This window comes from Rhinopithecus roxellana, chromosome 15 (assembly GCF_007565055.1).
Source record: "Rhinopithecus roxellana isolate Shanxi Qingling chromosome 15, ASM756505v1, whole genome shotgun sequence".
Lineage (NCBI taxonomy): Eukaryota > Metazoa > Chordata > Mammalia > Primates > Cercopithecidae > Rhinopithecus > Rhinopithecus roxellana.
In genome coordinates this window covers 32,562,950-32,588,119 of record NC_044563.1, presented here as the reverse complement: position 1 = coordinate 32,588,119, position 25,170 = coordinate 32,562,950, and the positions used below count along the sequence as shown (strand labels likewise).

Here is a 25,170-nt window from a genome sequence, read left to right as displayed (position 1 = left end):
AAGTGCAAAGCAATGGGGTGGAAGCTAGAGAAAATGTCCTTTTAAGATGAAATAAATAACAGCATATTTGTAATGCCAATGAGAATGATCCAGTAGTGACAGGGAAAACTGAAGATGCAGAAAGGAGAAGGGAGAAATGCTAGAGTAGCATCCTTCATACGTCAGAGGGAATGAGATTTAGTACAGAGGTGGAGAGCCTTATAGGAACACAGACATGCTGCACTCATAATAAAGGGAAGGGCAGGCAGAGTCTATGGGTACAGATGCCGTTAGGTGAAGGCAGAGATAATGAGAGGCTTGCAAAAGTTCTCTTCTGATAGCTTCTGTTTTATCAGTAAATAAGAAGCAAGGTCATCACTGGGAGAAGCCACTATTAAGTGAAATAAAGTCCCATCAAGAGAGCAAGTGATCAGCTCAGTTTCTGAAATAGAACCCAAAGATTAATGCTGATGTGCTCTAGTGGGTAAGAGGTTTTGCTGAAAATACTTAAATTTGAGGTTCACATGTAATATCAATGTAAAATTCAAATAACAATAAACACATACATCATGAACTTTATTTTCTACTAACTATTTAAACCACTCTACAAAATGCTCTACAACATTAACAAAACCTCAGGAAAATCTGGGGTGGGAATTAGACTCTGTTTATCTATCATTAAAATATCATGCAAACACTTATTTAAGTGTTTAAGATATTTAACTCTGTGGAATTCTTTATAGATGATGGCATATTTAAATTCCATATATGACAATGAAAATTTACCCCAAGCATATAACTCTTTAAAACAAAATAACACACATTTTAAAAAACTGTTTCAGATTAAGTTGTTTTGCTTCTTTTCCCAGACATGAAAACTAAGCTCAATCTTTTTCCCCAGTCACAGCCTTGAGCTTATGGCAGATTTGCACAAAGTATACCAATTTCTCCTTGGATTCTTCATCTACTGATGCCAGTGGTTCATGCCATCACAGGTAGAAGAGATGGTTGGCTAATTCCAGACTGGGTTCTTTATGAATGCTTTGTGCCACCAGAAAGGTCAGCTTGTGAGCGTACTGACATGGTGCTGGGACACTGACTATGCCCTGAGGAGAAAAAAGTATTGATAATAATTAAGAAGGTGATTTTTTTCTGATTTTATTTTGTCTACTGGTTACACAAATAATAGAATGGGTTTCTGGGTAAACAATAGCTAACCTCAACCAACAAAAGGTAACCTAACTTACTGGGAACTTAAGCTCACTGGGAAGGATGGAGTGAAAAGTCACCCTGGCTTCATGGTGCTGGCAGTAGGAAGCCATCACACTTCAGACTAGTCTTTGTCCTATGATCTCATGTTTGGAACTCCTTGGAGGAGCTCCGTGCAAACCCTGGGCTTGGCCTTTGGGAATAGCTCTTGGCCTAATGCACAGGAACAAAGGGCAGACCCATGCCTGTTAACATTTCCTCACCAGGCACATCTGAGTTGGCTTCAAATTCTTCATCTGTAACATGTGAATAACAAGACCCTGATTTCCTCCCAGGTTTGCATAAGATAATGTATATAACAAAGTGCTCTAGAAACTATAACTATTAATGTATTGTAATAGTTACTGTTTTGTTTCTATGATAGACTGGTTTCCTCCCACTGTGAACTCAGGAAGTGATTCATTCATTCATTCATTCCTTCTTTGGGAAATATCAGGTATTGTGCTATATCTAGGGATACAAAGATGAAGTGTATGACAATTCCTAGGTGGGACTATTGAGTATCATATTTACATTAAGTAAACAGCTTTCACTCACCGGCCAGTTGTAGTACAGGTGGCACAATTTGAATGTAAGTCTCTGCATATGGTCGGGCTTCAAGCCATTATCATCATAGATGACATTATAGTAGGTAGGACTAACAGTTCCCCGACAGGCCACCTGGCTGATCAGGTAAAAGTCATACCTGAGGGGGAAAATGAAGTGAATGTGAGAAAGAAGGCAAACAGAATAAGGTCAAACATAAACTGGACATAATGAATGTTTTGTTAAAAATTGATTTTCCAATGGCACTTGCCATTCATTACGTGTTGCTTCTGAATCCACGACAGTGCCAAGTGGGGGATTCTGTACAGTGCGGTTCATTTCGGTAAAGAATCGTGGCATGCACTTCTTCCTGACCACAATCACCGACAGTCTTGAGCTAAAAATTACAGAGGCAAAATATGAAAAGAACTCAATCCAATCTATACAGCTTTCTATTTTTGTGTAATTTAAAAAATGAAATAAATAAAAATTACATTTGAAAAACACTGCAAAACAAAGAAAATAAAAATTACCCACAATCCCTCCTTCCCTAGAGATACATACAATTTTTTAAATTAGGGATTGTCCATATTTGTTGCAAAAGGATGCTATCCCAAGTCATTTGCCTAGTTTATACCACTCAAAGGGGACAGGAAGGAATGCTGAACTTCAACTGGCACTTTTGCTAAAGATTTTCCAGAATTATCCATGGAGACAAGATGTGTGTGTGTGTGTGTGTGTGTGTGTGTGTGTGTGTGTGTCGTTAGTGACTCAACCTATTTTCCTCTTCACTCTTCCTCTCAATTTTATTTCCAAGTGGCAAAGGAAGAACCACAAGTTCTTCCTATTCCTCTAGTCATCCCTTCCGTATTACACAAAACTCATGCCTGGGTGGATGGATGGATGGACCAAATATACGTTCTGGCCAAATGCTGAATGGTGAAATGTTAATGTATTTGGTAAAGCCAAGGCAAAATCCTAATATTTGCCATTACAAAAGGCAATGGGATGTAAGGATCACTATGGAGTTTCATTTTAAGCATTATAATTATTTTTAAAATTTATTACAAATGTTTTCATTATTGAAACTATCAAAAGTTGATGTTATAGTGCAAGAAAAGTAACTCCTTAGCACGGTCAGCTGCTAAATTTACTCTTGCATCCCTCAGTTGCATACCTGTGATTCTTAATAAACACATGCACCTGAGATCAGTGGACAGCGAGGTATTTTGACCCTAACAGTTGGGATAAAGCTACTGGTGATACTGCCCCGAAGCTTTTAGGCTTCCCCTCCACTCTAACAATAACTGACTGAGCTCCTTTGTGACTTGTGGCTGTGACTGTTTGGTTGATGGTGATGATGATGATGTAACCCTACAGATAGAACTATGTGTCCTGCTTGGAATAAGATGCTTTTCAAATATTTTAAGAAGCTGACTTAAGATTATTGTCCTCTCCTATTTTCCATTTCCAACATTTTCTTGCACTTGCCATTTCACATAATCACTGCAGAAAATTTTGTACTGAAACACAGAATCTAGAAATGTAACAGTGGAGCAAGATGCCTGGTGTTCAGGATGGTCTGATTTCCATCTGCAGCTCAGCCTTCATGGCACTCAAACTCCTTTGAGAACCTTCCACAGACCTTAAGTGCACATCAGTGCCTGCAATTCAGAGGCTTTGGTTCTGTGTGTATTAGAGCCTTGAATTTGAAAGCACAGCTTGTTTTCTTCCACGTGATATTAATATGTATGCAGCATTTTCACTGCCAGCAGGCCTGCAGGCTTCATGCTGAATCTATGTCAGCTGCTCTGAGGATACCATTCTTTGTCTAGGTTCCCCCTCCCAGGGCCCCCAAAGCTTACATCACCCAAGCTATTGATGTTAGACTATCCCAACTACCCTCCAATCAGAAGGAAATGATAGAGCTCTACTGGCATAATACAGAAACACAGCAAAACTTAATTGCGTAAAAAACAAAACTTATACTTGAATATCTTGTGTGTAATAGCTACAGCTGAATATGCTATAATTGGGAGTATGGAGGAAAGAACAGTAAGTGAATACCTGGTATTTGAGCTGGATCCTGCCACACTGCTCAGCAGCTGAGGCACTTCGTATTCAACAAGTGTTTTCAGCTGACCATCCCCTACACCAGCACGGTACACAATTATCCGTGCTGGCAAATCATGATTGTACTTGTACCATTTATTGAGTGCTCCTGCAGAATTTGGTGTCAGTAAGAAAAGAATTACGTTTCTAATGCCAACAAAAAATAACATTCCCATATACTGCAGTGTTTAAATGGGTTAGCTATTTCAGACCACTGTAAAATAGGGCAATACACAATTTGGGTTATATTTGCAATAATATAACAACGGATAACTTTAGGGAGCATTCCTCTGTCTCTGCTATTCGAGGAATCATAATGGTTTCTATGGCATGATATATTCTTAAACTTGGCCTCTCTCTTCAATAAAATTTTAATATTTAAGCAACAAATTAAAATTTAATTAATGCAACAGACAAACAAATGCCTAAAATCAAGTTAACATTAGTGTCTTCAAGTCTTTAAATCCTCTCATTAGATATAAACTAGATAATTTTATGTCATTTTCTTTCCTAATGAGAATAAATATGAAAATCTAAGGAAATGGTTTTGCTGTTCCTCTGAAAACATATCTTCACACTGACTCACCCAATTGATTCCAATTCTCACTGAGGAAATGAACTCTGAAAACATTTCTGCTCACTGTAACTATGAATTTCCTAAAGAACAGAGGCCACAGAGTAATTGCTACCCAACAGAAACCTTTAATAACTGCTAAAAGAAATTACCTGCTAAAAAAAATTTCCAGGTTTTGATGTGAGGGGAATATAATAGAATGCAAAAATTATTTTCATGTATATATCGCATAGTTATTTTAAGAGTTTATTGTTTAGGAAATTCAATTTAGTTTGCTAGAAGGTAACCATATATGTAAGTCCATTACCAACACAGAATCACAGGTATGCAACTGAGGTAAGCAAATTCATTTTTTAAGAAAAAATATTTACAATACCCCCAAATTTACACATGGGAAAATGCAGATCAGGAGAGGGAAGGGTTTGCACAAGTCACACTGCCAGGAAATAGCAAAGCCAGACCTAGGCCAGGACTGGTAAAGAAACAGAAACCCTAGATTTGTCTTTGCATTGCATCCTGCTATGGATAGGGCACCTTTCCTCATCTGCTGTCTTTCCCTTCTTCTCCTGCTTAGCCACTTTATCTGTTAGCACCCCTATCCTAGCCCTACAGGCTTCCCTCCTAGGTCTAGACTTAACATTGTTCTGTCATAACTCGAGTTCCTCCAGGGTTGGTTTCTTTTGACCTTCAAACTGCTTGTCAGGGAAACCAGCAGCCACAAATTTTCCTTCCTCCTGGCTTCATGTTATCACACATAGACAAATGTAAATGTAAATGCTACAGAGTCTGATTGTTGGCCTAAATCAGCATGCAGCTTCAGAGATCTTCAACTGGGTGACAGTTGACACAGACAAGTGTGGAGAGTTTGCTTTGACCTATGTGGTCTTCTATAAGCATGTGGATTTGAGGTCTGAAGGAACAGTCCTTGGAGCCCACCCACACTGCTATATTTTTAGTACCAGTCATGAAAACTTTCAAGCAATCTGCAACATCAGTCATTGTTCTCTGAAGGATACAGCGGGAAAACCACCTAGAGTTAAAAAAAAAAGTAAATTTCAACTTCAAATTTTCTACCATAAAAATTCATTAATATTAAACTAAGAAGTAGACATTATGAGTAAAAATCAGCGTTCACAAGTTTGCATGTGTTATGTGTTCACAATTATATCAAAAAGTCCCTTTCCCCAAAAAGAATTTATTGAGAAGATAAGCTAAAGCATAGTGTTGGCATCAGCCATATCTAGCTTCAAATTCTAGTCAATATATTCACCAGCTGTGTGACTTTGCTATGTGAACCTAAGTCTCAGTTTTCTCATACGTACCAAGGAGATTTACAAGATAAGTACATTAGTTACTACCTCATAGGGTTGTGGTAAAAATTAAATCAGATAATATATGTAAAATACTTAGCACAGTACTTGGCATATAGTAAAGAGTAATAAATAGAGGCCACTATTATTACTATAAATTAATGTACTAATTTAGCAATAGAGCTTCTACTGTCAAAATATTCAAAGATTTCTGAAGTGTAAACTTTCATTTCTATAGGTGATCCTTTTGGATTAGAAATCTTAATATTATTAACTTGTGTAGATTTCAGATACAAGTTCTCTTACTACCACCATTAGTTAAAGCACTTGGAAATGAAATTCATGACTTCATGTTAGGTATGTTCCAGCATTATTATACCTCTCTAAATATATGCAACAACAGTAAAACAGCTATGTGTGGTGGCATAAAACTGTAAGATGTTTTATGTAAGCCTCATGGTAATTATGAAGCAAAAACCCACGGTAGATATTCAAAACAAAAAGAAAAGAGAAAGGAATAAAGCATATTATTGCAGAAAATCATCAAGTCACAAAGGGAGATAGTGAGAGAGGAATAAAGAAACAAATAACCTACAAAAAAATCCAGAAAACAATGAACAAAATCACGATTGTGAGTCATTACTTATCAATGTTTTAAATGTAAATGGATTAAATTCTCCAATCAAATGACACCTTGTGGCTAAATGGATAAAAAAGAAGACCTAACTAAATGCCACCTACAAAGAGATTCACTTCAGCTGTAAGGACACACATAGATTGAAAGTAAAAGAATGGAAAAAATATTCCATGCAAATGGAAACCAGTAGAAAGCAGGGGTAGCTAAACTTAGGCAAAATAGACTTTTGTCAAAAAAAAAACAAACAATCAAAGTCATTGGATAATGATAAAGGAATCAATTCATTATGAGAATACATCAATTTTAAGTATGTATGCACCTAATAGTTGAACATCTAAATACATAAATCAAATATTAACATCTGAAGAGAGAAACAGCAATACAGTAATAGTAGGAAGCTTCAATACTCCACTTTTAAAAATAGATAAGTCATCCTGGCAGAAAATTAATAAGGGAACATTGGATTTGAATTGTACTTTAAACCAAATGAATCTAATGGAAACGGACATACAAAATGTTTCAACCAACAGCAGCAGAATACATATTCTGCTCAAGCACACATAGAATGTTCTCCAAGACAAAATCATAGCCAGTATTAACTTTAAGAAAACAGAAATTGTATCAATCTGTTAGTTTTGTATTGCTATAAAGAAACACTTGAGACTGGGCAATTTATATAAAAAAAGAGGTTTATTTGGTGCATGGTCCTACAAGCTGTACATAAAGCACAGTGCCAGCATCTGCTTCTGGCAAGGGCCTCAGGAAGCTTATAATCATCATGAAAGGCAAAGGGGAGCCAGGGTGTCACATGGTGAAAGAGGGAGCAAAAGAGAGAGATCAAGAGACGTGCCAGGCTCTTTTAAACCATCAGCTGTTGCATGAACTAACAGAACAAGAACTCACTCATTACCATGAGGAGGGCAATCTACCCCCACGACCAAAACACCTCTCACCAGGCCCTACCTTCAACACTGGGGATCACATATTTTGGAGAGGACAAACTATGTCAATCAAGCTTACTACTGTCTGACCATCATAGTATGACAGTAGAATCAATAATAGGAGGAAAATTGCAAAATCCAAATATAGAAACACAACATACTAAAACTTATGGGATGCAGCAAAAGTAGTTTAAGATGGAAGTTTATGGCAATAAATGCCTACAGGAAGAAAAAGGAAAGCCCTGATGAACATAAATGTAAAAATCCTCAACAAAATACTGAAAACCAAATTCAACAGTACGTTAAAAGGTTCACAAATCATGAGAAAATGGGATTTATACCTGGGAGATGTAAGAATGGATGGTTCAACATATGCAAATCAATAGCTAGATGCACCACACTTCCTGATTTCAAATTATATTACAAAGTCATAATAATCAAAACAGCCTGGTACTGCCATAAAAACAGACACATAGGCAAATGGAACAGGATAAAAAGCCCAGAAATAAATCCACACATATGCAGTCAACTAATCTTTGACAAAAGCACCAAGAATACACAGTGGGATAAAGAAAGTCTCTTCAATAAATGGTGTTGAAATAACTAGATATCCACATGTAAAAAAAAAAATGAAATTGGACCCTTATACCATACATAAATATTAACTCTAAATGGATTAAATACTTAAACAAAAGTTCTGACACTGCAAAACTTCTAGAAGAAAACCTAAAGCTCCATGACATTGATCTTGGCAATGATTTTCTGAATATGACACCAAAAATATGACAAAATAATAAAAGTTTCTGCATAGCAAAGGAAACATTAACAAAATGAAAAGCAACTTACATAACGGGAGAAAATATTTGCAAATCATATATCTGATAAGGGGATAATATCCAAAATATATGAAGAACCCATACAATTCAATAGAAAAAATAATCCAATTAAATAGACATTTTTCCAAAGATGACAAATAAATGGCCAACAGATACGTGAAAAGGTGCTCAACATCACTAATCATCAAGGAAATGCAAATCAAAACCACAGTGAGATATCATCTCACACCTTTAGGATGGCTATGACTGAAAAGTCAGAAGATAGGTATTAGAGAGAATGTGGAAAAATGGTAACCTTTACACATTGTTGGTGGGAATGTAAATTAGCATAGCCATTATGGAAACCAGTAAATAAGTTCCTTAAAAAATTTCAAGTAGAAATCCCACTCTGGCTATATATCCAAAGGAAAATAAATCACTATGTCAGATATCTACATTTCCATGTTCAATAGCCAAGATACAGAATCAATCTGTGACCACTGATGAATGATTGGATAAAGAAATTGTGAGATACACACACACATACACACATGCATATGCACACACAATAGAATATTATTCAGCCTTAAAGAAGAAGAAAATCCTGCCATTTGCAACAACATGAATGAACCTAGAGGACATTATATTAAGTAAAATAAGCCAGACACAAAAAGAAAAATACTGTATGATCACTTATATATGGAATCTAAAAATGTCAAACTCATAGAAATAGAGAGTAGAAGATAGTTATCAGGGGCAGAGGGTGGGAATATTTGATGTTGTTCAAAGGGTATAAACTTTCAGTTATAAGGTGAATATGTTTTGGGCACTTAATGTACAGCATGTTGAGTATAGTTAATTATCATGTACTATTGTATAGTTGAAATTTGCTAAGATAGTAGATCTTAAGTAGTCTCACCACATACACACACACACAAATGGTAACTATGTGAGGTAATGGATATGTTAATTACCTTGACTGTGGTAATTATTTCACAATGTATACATATGTCAAAACATCACACTGTACCTTCAAAATATATACAATTTATGCATCAATTATCAAAAAAGCTGATAAAAATTATAAATTTTCTGATAAATTGTGACCATTTGAGGAAAAAACCTAAGCGGATTCCTACCTCACTCCCTATATCAAAATAAATTTTAGATATACAAAGAAAAAAATGAAAGTCCTTTATCAACTGGATTAATGATGTGGCATATATAAGAAGCATCTCATACAACCTAGAATGAGGTTGTAGGCATGCAAGTATGGTGGTATTATGGTGTTCCTTTTTCTGTTTCCCACAATCCAAAATACGTACCTGACCATGAATTTAATGGAGTAAATAAAATAGCTTAAGCCAGGAAGAAAACATTTTGCAAGGGGGCTATAGCCTCAAAACACAATTACAAAGGTTGAAACAATTCTAAGAACCATAATTTAACGAGTACTATTAGCCAATGTTTAAGGCATTATCCCTGATTTTGCCTGTTTTTAAAAGCTGTGTGAACAACAGCCACATCAAATGTCTGTGAATATTAATCATCATAACAAGAAGTATGTACTGAGTATTCACCATGGGTGGAGATGTTCAACGCACCTTATCTTAAATAATTCCCATAAATGCTTTCTGAAATAGGCATCATTATTATTTCTATTTCACAGATTACCATAGTGAGGCACAGCAAAGTTAAATAACTAGACCTCAGTCACAGAATAAGTAAGTGACTGACCAGGGTACAAATCCAGGCAATCTGATTTCAAAGATCAACTGCTCAACATGACATATGTAAAGTACCTAGTACAGTTCCCAGTATGGTGCAGACACTCAGAAAATAAATAAATGCCCAAGAATTTGTACACATCTGTCATTTGGGGAAGATGAGCAATAGCTCACCCTAACGAATATAAAAAATGTTTTTTAATGAGGCTACCTAGTACCCCAATATTATCAATCACATTTTTATATGTAAGTGTAATTTATGAACATAAGTGTTGGTATTTAAAATGAGTGAATAATACAAAATATTCCTTGCTGTTACATTCTTTAGTGAAACCACAATTAATAGTCTAACTAAATGAAGAGTGTGTTCAGGTAGTTTTAGCAGTACCTGGTGATTCCAGGGTTAACACTGGCCACGCATCCAACAACCATCACATCCTTGCTGAGTGCATCTTTACAGACATCAATACCGACCACCATCAGGGACTTCAACTATAAAATTAAATTTGTCATGATTTAATAGGATGAGGTGTCATCTCCCCTACCAATGGTTTAATAGGGAATTTTTTAAAAACAGACTCCAGTTCCTCAATTCTTAAAGTTAAGCTATGTGTAAGGGAGATTGAGATCCATGAGTCAGATTGTTAAGCCAGAAATGACAGAGACTTAAAGATGGCAGGAAGAATATGGTACACACTTATTTTAAGAGAGACACTATCGTCCAAGATAGCCATCATCCTTTGTGGGGGTGGGGAAGGGGCACCAGTGGCTAAAGAGATTCTGGGAGTATGGTCAGTGCATGTATCGCTTGCCTCTGGTCTGGAGGAATCTGAAGAGGAATCTCATTCTTCATTCTTCAGATCTCTAAGGAATCCTCACTTGGCTATGCACCTTTGTGGGGAGTGGGAGTGAGGGAGGCTGAGGGTGACTGTGTTCATCCTGGTTATGGACATGTAAGGAAATGGGCAACACTCCCCTGCTTCTCATTCTCCTCACTTACTCCTGTGGTGGCTACGGTTCAGGGAAGAGAAGAGGATTTTCTTAGTACCTTCCACAGTTTGGAAGTTCAGATCATAAGCTATGCCAGCTCCCCAAGCTCTGGGGAGGCCCCATCCAGGGTACAAGGCTATTCTCAGAGTTAGCATCCTGCTGAAAGCAGGTAAATGTGGAGCCAATGGAACACAGATTTTAAAATAGCAGCCAAGAGGATTCAATTCAGGTCCCTATGCTGAGTTAGCAGCTTAACTGAAGCTCCCTGAGAAGCATGGAGCCTCTTTTGGAGACGCACAATGGCTTGTGGAATGCCAGAACCCAGGGCAGAGGCTCAAGAAACAAGCAAACCAAATAATTCTGGGACCATGTGATAACATCTCCTACTTTAATCTTTAAAATTAATTTATTAATTACTAATAGAAAAAATGTGACAGGGTCCTTACAGGTATCTCCACAGCCCACAGTTCGCCTCCGAGCTTGCAAGTCATCTGCATGGCGATCTTGGTGGCGATACTCATCATCATGCCCTGTTTATTCAAAGTCCGAGCAAGCACACATTGGCTTGGAACTGGGCAGTCTGAGCTCAAATATTTTTTAATGGAATCATAATAGGTCTTCTGATTAGAAGGCAGAATGCACATTACCTAAAAGCAAAAACAGCAAAAGATTTTGGAAATTAATTTACTTCTGCTAAGAAGTCGCTTTTTAAAGAAATGAATTCATGAATTATTCTCCAAACATCTTTTGCCCCTAAGTTCCCAAGAAGCAATACTAACATGCCTACAGTTCTCTTAAATGGCCATTAAACCACTGGTAAATTAATGCCATTTGAAATGCCTTCTTATTAGCGATTCACTCTGCAAAGCCCCATCCCTCTCCTACCCATCTCCTCGTTTCTGTCCTGATTTGATTCTGTCAATTCCCTCAAACTCCCTTCTCACAGAGCTCCTTCTCCAGCTATCTCCATTCCCTCACCCCCAACTTCGCAGTGGTCCTTTCCTGTGGTTTTCGAGTTCTCATTCCCATTGGTCCCTCCCTGAACCCATCCAAAAAGATAAGCAAAATTGAGAATTAGCTTAAACTATGGTGCTTTTCCCATTAGGTAGAAGACAACCAAAAATACGCTTTAAAAAAAAAACTGGAAGTTGACAGTATGGATATGGGGGAGGGAAAATAAGGATAGAGAAGTTTCAAGTCCCCTGGCTTTTTTTTTTTTTTGAGACAGAGTCACACTGTCACCCAGGCTGGAGTGCAGTGGCGCGATCTTGGCTCACTGCAACCTCCGCTTACTGGATTCAAGTGATTCTTGTGCCTCAGCCTCCCAAGTAGCTGGGATTACAGGTGCCTGCCACCACGCCCGGCTAATTTTTTGTATTTTTAGTATAGACGGGGTTTCACTATGTTGGCCAGTCTGGTCTCAAATGCCTGACCTTGTGATCTACTCGCCTCAGCCTCCCAAAGTGCTGGGATTACAGGTGTGAGCCACCGCCCCCGGCCTACTCCTACTTCTTATCAGATGCTTTCCACACTGAAGGGCCTACCTCCGCCTCCTTCCCATCTTTTATTCTCCACTTTCAAAAGCCTCCAAATTGTAGAAAAGATATACACTGGCATGATTAGCAGAAGAAAACAAAGTAATTTTTCCACCTATAGAATTATTTAAAGTCACAATGTCAAAAGCTAAAATTACTTACATTTAATTATATAAAGTGAAGAAAAATATTTTTAAATTATTAGCAAAAGACTCTTAGAGGCCTTCCTTCCTTCCAATTCATGAGTTTGGCTCCAAGCAAGAAAAGTGGTAGAACAAGGCAGTGGCCCAATGGGCTGAGAGAAGATGGGAACCGAGTGAGACTGGTTCCACACCAAGGGCTGGACAAGTAAGCAGGTATGTGGGGAATAACAGGAGCCATGCAACATACATTTCCTAGCTATGCCCATTGAGAAAGCCTGGGGATAGCAACATCCCGGTAGCAATTAAGCATACCAAGTGCTCCAAATCTTTGTATCTAAATACTATTATCTGCTAAAAGGACTCAGGACTCCCGGGAAAGATATCTGATTCCAGGGCTGGGAAGCAACACTGTTAGATGAGCCTGGAATATCTTATTTTGCCAGAAAATAAGAAAGTGTTCCAAGAAAGATGGAGACACATGAAAAACACACAGAAGCCAACTTGAAGGGGAATCCCACAAGCAAAATCAGGTACAATATTATGAGCAACAAAATAAATAGTAAGAGTAACGGACTATAACAAAACGGGAATCTATGAGTCTGTGCAGATGTAAAGAAACAAATAAATGGGGAGAAGAGAAAGTTCTTCCTATGCCACCTAATAACTGCAGAAGGACTGATGGAATGGAAGACCCCCATTTGTTAACTATCATAATAATGTGCCACATATTCTGAGGCACAAGAATTGCTTGAACCCAGGAAGTGGAGGTTGCAGTGAGCCAAGATCGCACCACTGCACTCCAGCCTGGGCGGCAGTGTGAGATTCTGTTTCAAAAAAAAAAGCCAGGGAACTTGAAACTTCTCTATCCTTATTTTCCCTCCCCCTATATCCATACTCTCAACTTCCAGTTTTTTTAAACCATCATAATAATGACGGATTCAGGCAAGAATTATAATAGACGCTAAGACAAATGGGTAAAAGTGTGATGAGAAACAGGATTATTTATATAGTCTCAAAGTATCTACATATGCACATATGTGACTGATAAAACTTAACTTTACAGTGGAGAAATCGGGCAGGTATCACCGTAATCAGTGGAATACCACCTGGTAGGGTGCACTCAGATTGTAGGATCATTGCTGTGCTACTCTTGCCAAAAGTGCATAACGTGAATTTAATCATGAAGAGACATCAGACAAACCCAAATTGAGGGACGTTATACAAAATAACTACTCTGTACTCTTCAAAATTGGAAGGTCATCAGAGTCAAGGAAAATTAAAGAGCTGTTCTAGATTAAAGGAGAGACTATAAAGCCTGGACAATTAAGTGCAGGACAGTAGAGCCTTTTCCTACAGAGGTGACAATTGAGACAAATGAAGAAAACTGTTTCTTAATTTTGATGATTGTCATATGCTTCTGTAAGACAGAGACTTTGTTTATAGAAAATATGCACTGAAATAGTCAAGGGCACTGGGGCATCATGCCTGTAACTTATGTTCAAATGGTTCAGCAAAAAAGACAGAAAAGAATAAAGCAAATATGGTAAAAGGCCAATAATTTGGGATTCTGGGTGAAGGGTATATGAGAGTTGTTTGCACCGTTCTTGTCACTTTTCTGTAAGTTTGATTTAAATAAAAAATAAATGCTCCTAGGCTGGGCGCAGTGGCTCAAGCCTGTAATCTCAGCACTTTGGGAGGCCGAGACGGGCGGATCACGAGGTCAGGAGATCGAGACCATCCTGGCTAACACAGTGAAACCCCGTCTCTACTAAAAAATACAAAAAGCTAGCTGGGCGAGGTGGTGGGTGCCTGTAGTCCCAGCTACTCGGGAGGCTGAGGCAGGAGAATGGCGTAAACCCGGGAGGCGGAGCTTGCAGTGAGCTGAGATCTGGCCACTGCACTCCAGCCTGGGCGACAGAGTGAGACTCTGTCTCAAAAAAAATAAAAATTAAAATTAAAAAATGCTCTTAGGGTGATAATTCTCTGTTTCATATAAGATCCTTTAGAGTAAAAGAGAAACTCACTAAAAGCAAAGCAAAGAGATAGCACTTAGCTAGTTAGTTCAGTTAATTTGCACAACATAAAAACAACAATGTTGGAAGTTGGGCTGAGTGAGCAAGGTAAGAAGGGTAGATGGAATGGACAGGAAAAGCCCTGCAATAGCCCAGGGGTGCTGAGGTCTGGTAGAAGAGTAAACATTCCTGGGAAATAGGAATCGTTGAAAGATGTTTAAGAACAGGGATGTCAATTCTAATTTGTCTGGAATGTTGGGATGTGATGTAATCAAGCCTTGCAAAGTCAGCTACACATACATGCCCTTTAAGAAATGAGGCAACTGTGGATGTCCCACCAGGTGATGCAGCACAGGAGGAAGTGGTCCTCACTGAAACCCACAGAAGGTGGCAAGAATTCAGAGGAAGCAGGAATTTGGGGCCATAGGTCACTTGGAAAGACCCAACCCTCCAAGAATCCCCTGAAATATTGGGAACACTGAATGCCAACATTTATGGGATGAGGTGGGAGTCAGTTTATCTGAAATCTTAGGGAAAAGATGACTGCAATGAGTTGCAAAATATGCAGACATCCAAGTGGCTGTTATAGGGGTAACAAGAAGTACTGTATTTTAAAATTAATATTAGAAATGTGGAAATGAAATAAAATATTGATTAAAGTACTAAGATTAATACTTTCTTGGGTGCTTTGGGGAAATGCATGGCAGTGTGCAAATATATCATGGGAGGGTATGTTCAGACTGTAGATATAAAGCAGAACTAAAATTATAGATTAAAGGAGTTCAAAAAGTATCCTATACTTACCAACTGAACATCAGGATCAACATATTGCTGTATAGCTCTAACAAATGCAGCTGGATTTTCTTGTACTTTTATGCTACATAAAAAGATTAATTTTGAAGCTATGTAATTTCCTTCTTAGTATCACATAATCATATGGCATTAGAAATAATAGAAATAATACAAATAAATTTTCATAACAGACTAGTAGTTTTAGGAAAAAATTATTAGAGAAAAATAAAAACCTTTTGAGTCTAAAATTGTTTCTTTCACTACAAAATATGACAAAAACATTTAGCAATAATTTTTACAGTGTAAAAAATGGTTTGGTAGAAAATAAGATCTTCTCAATTGTCCAGAATCCCTACAATCAATAATTCTGTAGTTGAAAATGGGGTTGAAAGTGAACTTTTGAAATCCCAAGTCTCATAGTATCAAATATCTGAAACACTGTTCAAGCTCAACCAGGATTAAGATTTCTGTAAGAGTGAATCACTATAGCAATCTAAAAACGAATGTTTCAGAAAACATCAGATTAATGATACCAAGATATTCAGCTAATTTGCATGATTCAGACAAAAATATATTTATTTTCCTTAGTGGTTGCTTATCTGGAGCCTGGAATGTCTAGCCTTAATCAATTATCACAGCTACTTAACAATTATCTGTTCTGTGCTTACATTATGTTAGGGACCAGCAGCTCCAGAAGTAATGCTCACACACATAGGAATTTGTAAAACTAGTTTCTTTATGTAGAATCAGCCTCTTTTATGTGTATATAAGTGAACTGTCCCAATGCCCAGTGGCCTTTTAAAACTCGCCCAGCAGGTGGCAGGACCGTCAACCCCATGAATGCAGATTTTAACAGACCTATGTGACTGGCTGGCAGAACCGTCTAGGCAACTAGATGGTCCTGACTCGTCCAGTTCAAACTCTTGCACTCTGACTCTGCTGCACTTATAGTCCATTCCTTCTAAAATCATCAGGTGAATGTTTCAGAAGACAGAGCTATGCATATAAATCTAACAGGTAAATGGATACTTTATGGAAAAAAGAAGCTGGAAATAAAATATGAGCTTTCAAATAAAACAGGCCAAGGACAGAACATAGCAATGGGCTTGTTCCAGAATTCATGTGAGAAAGAGCCTGTGACATCACCCCAGGGTCTGCAGACTGTGGTTTCTTTCATAATCATTTCCTGCTTTATTAGCTCATGGGTTTAGAGAAAGTAGAGCGGGTGTTTATTTATCCAGGCTATTTATTAACAGATTTGATAAGAGGGGAGTTCTAAACAATGGTGTTAAATGAGACTTTGGGATTAATACTTGTGCTGCTGATGTAATTAATTAGTAACTATGTGTTTAAAGAATAACTCCACTATAACAAAGAAAAATAAGTATCTGTTCCTCTTTTCTAAGCATATCAGGTTCAGTAAAGTGAGGCATGACCAACTTTATGGCTTTTCTAAAGCAAAACCATATTTTCAGTGTGATTGTATATGTATCTCTTACTCAATGAAAAACAGTTTATTTATCTTTTTCATCCTCAGCAACTGGCATAGTATCTACACATATTAGTACTCAATAAACGTTCTAAGAATAAATGGTTGACCCCTAGTCTTATCAGGAAACTCTCTGAATGACTAATAGTATGCTACAGTAACAGAATCAGAAAAGCTTATTTGAGATCTATTTTCACATTAAATTTTGAAGCATAAAATCTATCAAGTAAAAGTTAGGACATGCAACTTCTATTTTTTAATATTCATTTGCTATTAAGTAAATAACCAATATGAAAAACTGAGCTGAAAGAAGGAAAAACAGTTGAGAAGACAATATATGGACTTATTAAAGATTTATATCCCAACTGATACTGGAAAGATTTTCAGGTAATGACACTACTGCTTAAGAACTGTGTACAAGTTTTACAAAGACCAACATAAAATATATTTTAACTTTATAAAAGTTTAGTTATTACAAAATCTATCCACTTATGACTATTTTCTTGGCACTTTACATTAGGAAACCATACTGGGATAAAGAAGCTTTTGTTAGCCAGGCGCGGTGGCTCAAGCCTGTAATCCCAGCACTTTGGGAGGCCGAGACGGGCGGATCATGAGGTCAGGAGATCGAGACCATCCTGGCTAACACGGTGAAACCCCGTCTCTACTAGAAATACAAAAAAACTAGCTGGGCGAGGTGGCGGGCGCCTGTAGTCCCAGCTACTCCGGAGGCTGAGGCAGGAGAATGGCGTAAACCCGGGAGGTGGAGCTTGCAGTGAGCTGAGATCCGGCCACTGCACTCTAGCCCGGGCAACAGAGCAAGACTCCGTCTCAAAGGAAAAAAAAAAAAAAAAAAAAAAAAAAAAAAAAAAAAAAGAAGCTTTTGTTGATACATCTGCCATTATTCCCCACCTTCTAACCAAACCAAATTAATATATGAACAAAATTCAATGTATTCTCACATTTTGGGGTAGTCCACATTAAATCCCATGGAACCTGCAACTCTTCTCAAGCAGTTCAGAAAGCTCTCAGCAACATATTCAGTTCTGTCACTACATAAAATCAACCAGGTATTCAAAGACTGTGCATTTAAAATTTTGCAAGTTCGAATATCCTTGGACCAATCAGCAGCAGACACAGGTTGACACTGAGAAAAATAATGACCATGAAAGGATTGAATAAATTTATTCAGAGATCAACTAAATAAACACAGTGTGAAGATGGCCACCATTTGTTATAACTGTTGAACACAGTTTGCTATTCAGTCTTAAAACACAGATGCAGGCACTGCACATCCGAACAGAATACATGTGCTTTCTGGGAGTGGAAGCATCTGGGCATCACCCCAGGTCTTCCAGGCACTGGTGGCAGAACCTTGGAGGTTCCTTTCATCTCATGATTCTCTGTGGTGCGCAGAGAATGGTGTCTGATTCAAAGATCTCTGAGGTTCCCTTCCAGCTCTGAGTATCTATGCCTTTATTAAAAATGATTCAGGCAAACAGCCTGTATTGTTTTATCTTTTACTTGAAGCATCTAAATATCTCAGAGAATGCTGATTATCGATACTCTGGGTCATCATAATAAAACTAACACACCCTACAGAACAGTTAAGATTATATATTAAGCTAGGAGTAGGTACACCTAGAAGCAAAGATGAAACCAAGATGGAGGCTCCTTTCTCACTCTCAAAAGGTGCCTCATGTGACCAGGAAAAACAGGTTTCCTGTGTTGAAGAGGGGGAATGTTAGCCTGCTTCCCAGACCCTCTGCTTATATCCCCAGACTGTAATTGAATGATGCCTTTGGCATAGCAAGTGGGAAAGATCCACTGTTAGAATTAAAAGGGACCACACTGTATGCTCATCTCCTGCTACTTGAAGTGCTATCAAGCACTACTTGACCAGCAGCATGAGCATCGCCTAGAAGCCAGTTAGAAATGCAGAGTCCTGGGCACCACCCCAGATCCACTGAATCAGAATCTGCATGTTAACATGTCCCCCAAGTGATTCACATGTACACTAATACTTAAGAAACATCCCAATCTTCTTGTTTTACGGACTAGAAAGCTGTGGCTAAGAGGTTATGAAACCAGTTGGCAGCAGTGACAGGTTTAGAATGCCAGTCTCCTGAAATGGCAGCCAGGGCACTTGCAACCAAGCACTCTGACTTCTCTGACTTCCAATCATTAGCCATCCTCATGATGCCTTCCACTGGCTGGGCTGGATTCAGCTCCAGGAGTCCACCTACCTCAGCCTGAGAGCAAAGGAGAAGGGCTAGCTTTCCATCAATGGCTCTCTCTGGAACCAACGTTCACTCCTGTCCATTAGAGCATGAAGAGAGTTGTAGTCCTTCTGCCCACAACACTTCTTCCTGCTGTTGTCTTATGGGGCTGGGAGGAGACCCAGGACAATGTACCCTGAGACTTGTGAACTTTTAGTTCATTCAGTTCCTAGGAGCTAATTTCAGAAAAGCAGAATGGGCCAAGAAGTTGATGACATTGTCATCTTAGACACCTGCTACCTCCAGTGTATGAGTTCTCCTGTTTTAATGCCCTTTCTCCTATGGACACCAGTTTTTACACCAAAAGAATGCAAACAAATAAATAAAAATGAAAGGCTCTGGGAAATATGATTTTGCTTATAGAGCTTATGAGACAGATCATTTTAAGTACATAAGTCCTTCTTTACATGTGGATCTGCAACTGAGCTTCTCTTTACTGACCTGTCACCAAGATCCTAATGGGAGTCTTCATTTTGGTACTTTACAATGAAGTTTTGTTTTGTTTGTGTTGAAAAACAGTACTTCCTTAGGTTCTCCAATGAGAGTTTTTGTAACCTGGATAGATTATTGTAAAGCAATGACAAGGCCAGGCATGGTGGCTCATGTCTGTAATCTCAGCACTTTGAGAGGCCAAGGTGGGAGGATGGCTTGAGCCCAGGAGTTCAAGACCACCCTGGGCAACATAGGGAGACCTGATTTCTACAAAAAATACAAAAATCAGCTGGGCGTGGTGGCGCATGCCTATAGTCCCAGCTTCTTGGGAGGCCGAGATGGCAGGATCGCTTGAAACCAGGAGGTTAAGGCTGCAACAAGCTGTGATCATCCCACTATGTTCCAGCCTGGGCAACAGAATGAGATCTATCTTAAAAAAAAAAAAAAAAGATGAAAAAAATCCCCCATTCTACCAACATGATACATTCATTGTTCAGTTATATCAGTTAGACATGCAGGTTTATTACACCAAATAAAGGCAAGAAGAGAGCCTTTAAACATGAAAAGAAATGCAACTGGTTTTTTAAAGTGGGCAAAACTGAGGGGGAGAAGAGAAAGATAATGCATAATTTTTGCATAAAATATTAATAGGTTCATTTCTTCAACAGAAGTCTGGAAGTGGCGATGATTTGTCTCTTCAGGTTTCCAAATGCCTCTCTCCCCAAGTACTATGTCTGGGGCTGGGTTCTGTGCATATTTCTTGACTTTCATGTCCATTGAGCAGTGTTTTATTTTGAAAGATTAACATACACAACTGACATAGCAACTAAAAGTCCAGTTTTGGTATCAGAAAACAGTCTATTAGAACTAATGTTCACCAGTTAATAGAGTTTCCTCAGATGACTATGGCCTTTTTTTTTTTTTTTTTTAAGAGCAATGCACCATGCAACACAAGATGGGTATATTTTAATTGCAATGATTTGAAATACCATCTTCTGACTAACCTAAATCATGTCCACTGGGTGCCGCTAAGTCCATGCAAGTAAATTCAGATTGACAAGGAAACCACAGGGGATCTGAAGTCTTAGGATAAAGAGATGGAAGTACATGGCCAAACCAAATATTATAAGCACACAAGCCACTCTGGCCAATGCACAAACTTACACATATTCAAGTAAATACTTTTAAATGAAAGTAAAATCACAGCACTTACTATGTGGTCTTGCATTAATATTTTTTCTGAAGGCACAACCCGGCCAGTCAGAGATATCTGGCTTCCAAAATGCAGTCCCCAGGTCTCTAGTTCAAAACGAGCATTGGTGTTCCTGTTGATAGAGTTGCTTTAAATCATTAAAGGGAGATATATTTACAACTTACTGAATTAGGGGCTGATTTTCTGTGTCTTCAGGATTCCTGGCTTCTAATTCTACTCAGCATATTTTTTTCCCTGCTTAAAAGAATTATGGGACAACTGTGCTCATTTGGGATGTTCAGGAATGGGAAAAGGATTCCAGTGGGAGTACAGTGGTTAGAAAAAGAACCTTTCGAGCCAGACAGACCTGGGTTTAACTCCCAGCTCTAACGTTTAATAATATATGACCTTGAGCAAAGTATTAATCTTTAAGGCCTTGGTTTCTTCACTGGCAAAATGTAAGGATAATAAAAGTACCTACTTCGTAGGGTTGATATAAAGATGAAATATGATAATACACAGAAAGTGCTTACCACAGTCCCTGGCACATGGCATGTGCTCAAAACCTATGAGATATTATCATTCTTGATAACACACTTGTTAATAAAGAGATACTTTGGAGCCAGTGGACGTGGAGATGTCTTTTGTGAATATCTGAATTTGTTGGGTTGAGAGTCAAGGAAGGACGATAAAAGAAGGGAACATGAGAATTTAAGCTTCAGAAGATTCAGGGTCTTCCTATTACCCTGTCTATCCTATGAGGAGAATATTAATATCAGCAATAATAACACTACTTTCAATTGTGTAGTACTTTCCATTTATAACTTAATAAGCTTTAATCATAGTTGATGTTTTAGCTCATGGGAGTATGATATATGATAAACTTCCACTGAGCCATAAGCTCCTTGAGAGCAACAACTACATATAGGACTCAGCACAGTAAGCCAGGCATTTGCAGGACATGGAGGAGACCCCCACGCTTTTGTTTCCCTATTAAAGCTCTACCTCTTTTTTTAGGGGAGCTCCAACCTCTTCACCACTGTCTCTCAGGAATAGCTCACTATTTCCACCTCTTCAGATTATGTCTTCTCTGGTCACACTAATTCCTCTGAGTTAATTATTTTGCTTCAGATACTAACTGCCCAAGATAAGATGAGTGAGGCCATCATTGGTCAGGAAATGGGGTGAGGTGGGTGGTATTACTGAAAGATGGCAGATAGATGCATCAGGAAGATTAATCCACAGTCACTATAAGGGAAACGAATGAGGAATCCCTTCTGAATTCGGTGTAAGTCTGAGGGATGTCCAGGGTAAATGACGTAAAGTGTATCCATGAAATAAAAAAACTATGAAACCACTAGCATGATAATAGAGGTCATGTTTACCATACAGAAGTGTTTGAGAAAAACCCTGAAGTGAAAAGAGCAAGTTACAAAACATGATGTACGGTACTACACCATTTCTCTTTAAAAAAAAAATAGGATTGTATGCATTTGCAAAGTCTGAAAGAATATTACTAATATAATAATAATTGAATTAATTATTAATTCAATTGTGATTCACTCATTTGTTAAATATTTACTGAGTAAACACACATACACACTCTTTTCTCGCTCTCCTTTCTTTGTGCTATGGAAATTTCCAAATCCTCCAAGAGCTAATACTACTTTAAAAAAAATTTTTTTTTAAAAACGACTGTTGATCAGCAATGTAACCCAATAGAAATACAAAGCAAGCTACATATGTAATTTTAAATTTTCCAGTAACCACCTTAAGAAAGTAAAAAAGTGACAAGTGAAATGATGTTTTAAATATATGTTATTTAACCAATCATTTCTAGGTGTGTCACCGGCCACATTTCAAGTGCCTAGCAGCCACACTGGATAGTTCAGTTTTAGAGGGTCAGAAAGGAAAACCAAGGAGAAGCTCAGTTTTCCAATCACATGTTACAGCAAACTGTCATAAGAACTGAAAAACAGTCTGATAATCAGATAGGCAGAACCAGATGGCACAAAGGTATATCTCAAATTTAAAAGGCACATAGTGGGGTTTTCCTAAAGTTCAGTCTGCTAAGGCCATTGTATTAAAAGTTGAGCATTCCTGACCCTGAATACTGGCGGCCTGGTGTTCTTCTGGTTGCTTTGATTGCTTGGATGTTGTTGTTGTTGTTGTTTACATTATAACCTTTTTCTTTATTCAACATTTTATCCAGACCTCAATGTATGAAACAGATGAAAGCAGGGCATGCAGGTAAAGTGAGTGTTATTCCTAACAGCATGGCTTCTCCCAACTCCATTCAACCCCTTAGTCCTGAGACATCTCACATGAAGGGCTGTGGACAGCACAATTCAAAAGCTCCTTGCTCTCAATCAATACGAATGAGACATTTCCTTCAAGGAATACAGTGTTACATGGACCATCTAATACTAAAAACTCAGCCCCAGGCAGGATGCATGCGGTGATCCAGTACCTCTGGATGTTGTCCACAAGCCTGGCCAGGCGCTGCTGCCGGCCTGAAGGAGGGAGACGTGTCTTTTCGGCCACAGCCTTCATCAGCTGGAAATTAGAGGTTGCCTGGTCAGTCAGCCCTATTAAATGCAAATGAAGACAAAGTGAGAAAATGAACATAAGCAACTCAGTCCATCGCAGGCCCAGTTTAAACCTTTCCACTTGAATGCATTCACCATCTGTATAGCACAACCAATAGAAATGAAAACCACATATGTCATTTTAAGTTTTCTGGTAACCACGTTAAGAAAAGTCAAAAAAGAAACAGACAAAATTACTTTAAGTAGTGTATATTATTTATAAAGCCCAGTATATCCAACATATTATCATTCCAACATGTAATCAACATAAAACACTTATTGATGAGGTAGTTTCCTTCTTTTTTTTCATATTAAGCCTTTCAAATCTGGGCTGTATTTTACAGCATACCTCCTCTCAGTCTTTTGGTAGACCTAGTCCCAATTCAAGTGTTCAAAAACTCATGTGCTACTGGCTACTATATTGGGTCCTGCAGACCTACAATATCAGAACACCATTAAGAATGAGCACCCCCATTCTGTAGGTTGCCTGTTCACTCTGATGGTAGTTTCTTTTGCTGTGCAAAAGCTCTTTAGTTTAATTAGATCCCATTTGTCAATTTTTGCTTTTGCTGCCGTTGCTTTTGGTGTTTTAGACATGAAGTCCTTGCCCATGCCTATGTCCTGAATGGTACTACCTAGATTTTCTTCTAGGGTTTTTATGGTATTGCGGCACTATTCACAATAGCAAAGACTTGGAATCAACCCAAATGTCCATCTGTGACAGACTGGATTAAGAAAATGTGGCACATATACACCATGGAATACTATGCAGCCATAAAAAAGGATGAGTTTGCGTCCTTTGTAGGGACATGGATGCAGCTGGAAACCATCATTCTTAGCAAACTATCACAAGAACAGAAAACCAAACACTGCATGTTCTCACTCATAGGTGGGAACTGAACAATGAGATCACTTGGACTCGGGAAGGGGAACATCACGCACTGGGGCCTATCATGGGGAGGGGGGAGGGGGAGGAGGGAGGGATTTCATTGGGGAGTTATACATGATATAAATGATGAATTGATGGGTGCTGACGAGTTGATGGGTGCAGCACACCAACATGGCATAAGTATACATATGTAACAAACCTGCACGTTATGCACATGTACCCTAGAACTTAAAGTATAATAATAAAAAAAAAAAAAAAAAAAAAAAAAAAGAATGAGCACCCCTTAGGCTGGGTGCTGTGGCTCACACCTGTAATCCCAGCACTTTGGGAGGCTGAGACAGGTGGATCACCTGAGGTCGGGACTTTGAGACCAGCCTGACCAACATGGAGAAACCCATCTCTACTAAAAATACAAAATTAGCCGGGCATGGTGGCGCATGCCTATAATCCCAGCTACTTGGGAGGCTGAGGCAGGAGAATCACTTGATCCTGGGAGGCGGAGATTTCAGTGAGCTGAGATCATGCCATTGCACTCCAGCCTGGGCAACGAGGGTGAAACTTCATCTCAAAAAAAAAAAAAAAAAAAAGAATTAGCACCCCTCCCCTCAAGGATTATATCCTCATTAATCTTTCTTCCTTTTCTTTTTCTTTTATTTCTTTCTCTCCTCTCCTCTCCTCTCCTCTCCTCTCCTCTCCTCTCCTCTCCTCTTCTCTTCCCTTCTCTCTCTCTCTCTCTTTCTCTCTCTCTCTCTCCCTCTCTTTTTCTTTCTGACAGTCTGGCTCTGTCACTCAGGCTAGAGTGCAATGGCATGATCTCGGCTCACTGCAACCTCCACCTCTCGGGTTCAAGTGATTCTTCTGCCTCAGCCTCCTGAGTAGCTGGGATTACAGACATGCATCACCATGCCCGGCTAGTTTTTTATTTTTAATAGAGATGGGG

General features: G+C 38.5%; 1 protein-coding gene across 1 annotated transcript in view; it reads right to left on the bottom strand.

Moving 5' to 3' along the window:
• Positions 1 to 549: 549 nt before the first annotated feature.
• The window catches only part of PIWIL4 (piwi like RNA-mediated gene silencing 4), a 49,617-nt gene continuing 24,996 nt past the window's right edge, over positions 550 to 25,170 (bottom strand). The window contains exons 10-20 of the mRNA XM_010360569.1: positions 23,224 to 23,341; positions 20,775 to 20,886; positions 17,813 to 17,997; positions 15,374 to 15,446; positions 11,326 to 11,526; positions 10,278 to 10,381; positions 5,419 to 5,489; positions 3,841 to 3,994; positions 2,045 to 2,170; positions 1,786 to 1,933; positions 550 to 1,085 (exon numbers count right to left, since the gene is read on the bottom strand). Coding sequence (XP_010358871.1) covers positions 969 to 1,085; positions 1,786 to 1,933; positions 2,045 to 2,170; positions 3,841 to 3,994; positions 5,419 to 5,489; positions 10,278 to 10,381; positions 11,326 to 11,526; positions 15,374 to 15,446; positions 17,813 to 17,997; positions 20,775 to 20,886; positions 23,224 to 23,341 — 1,409 coding nt within the window. The 3' untranslated portion in view covers positions 550 to 968. The remainder of the gene's footprint in view (positions 1,086 to 1,785; positions 1,934 to 2,044; positions 2,171 to 3,840; positions 3,995 to 5,418; positions 5,490 to 10,277; positions 10,382 to 11,325; positions 11,527 to 15,373; positions 15,447 to 17,812; positions 17,998 to 20,774; positions 20,887 to 23,223; positions 23,342 to 25,170) is intronic.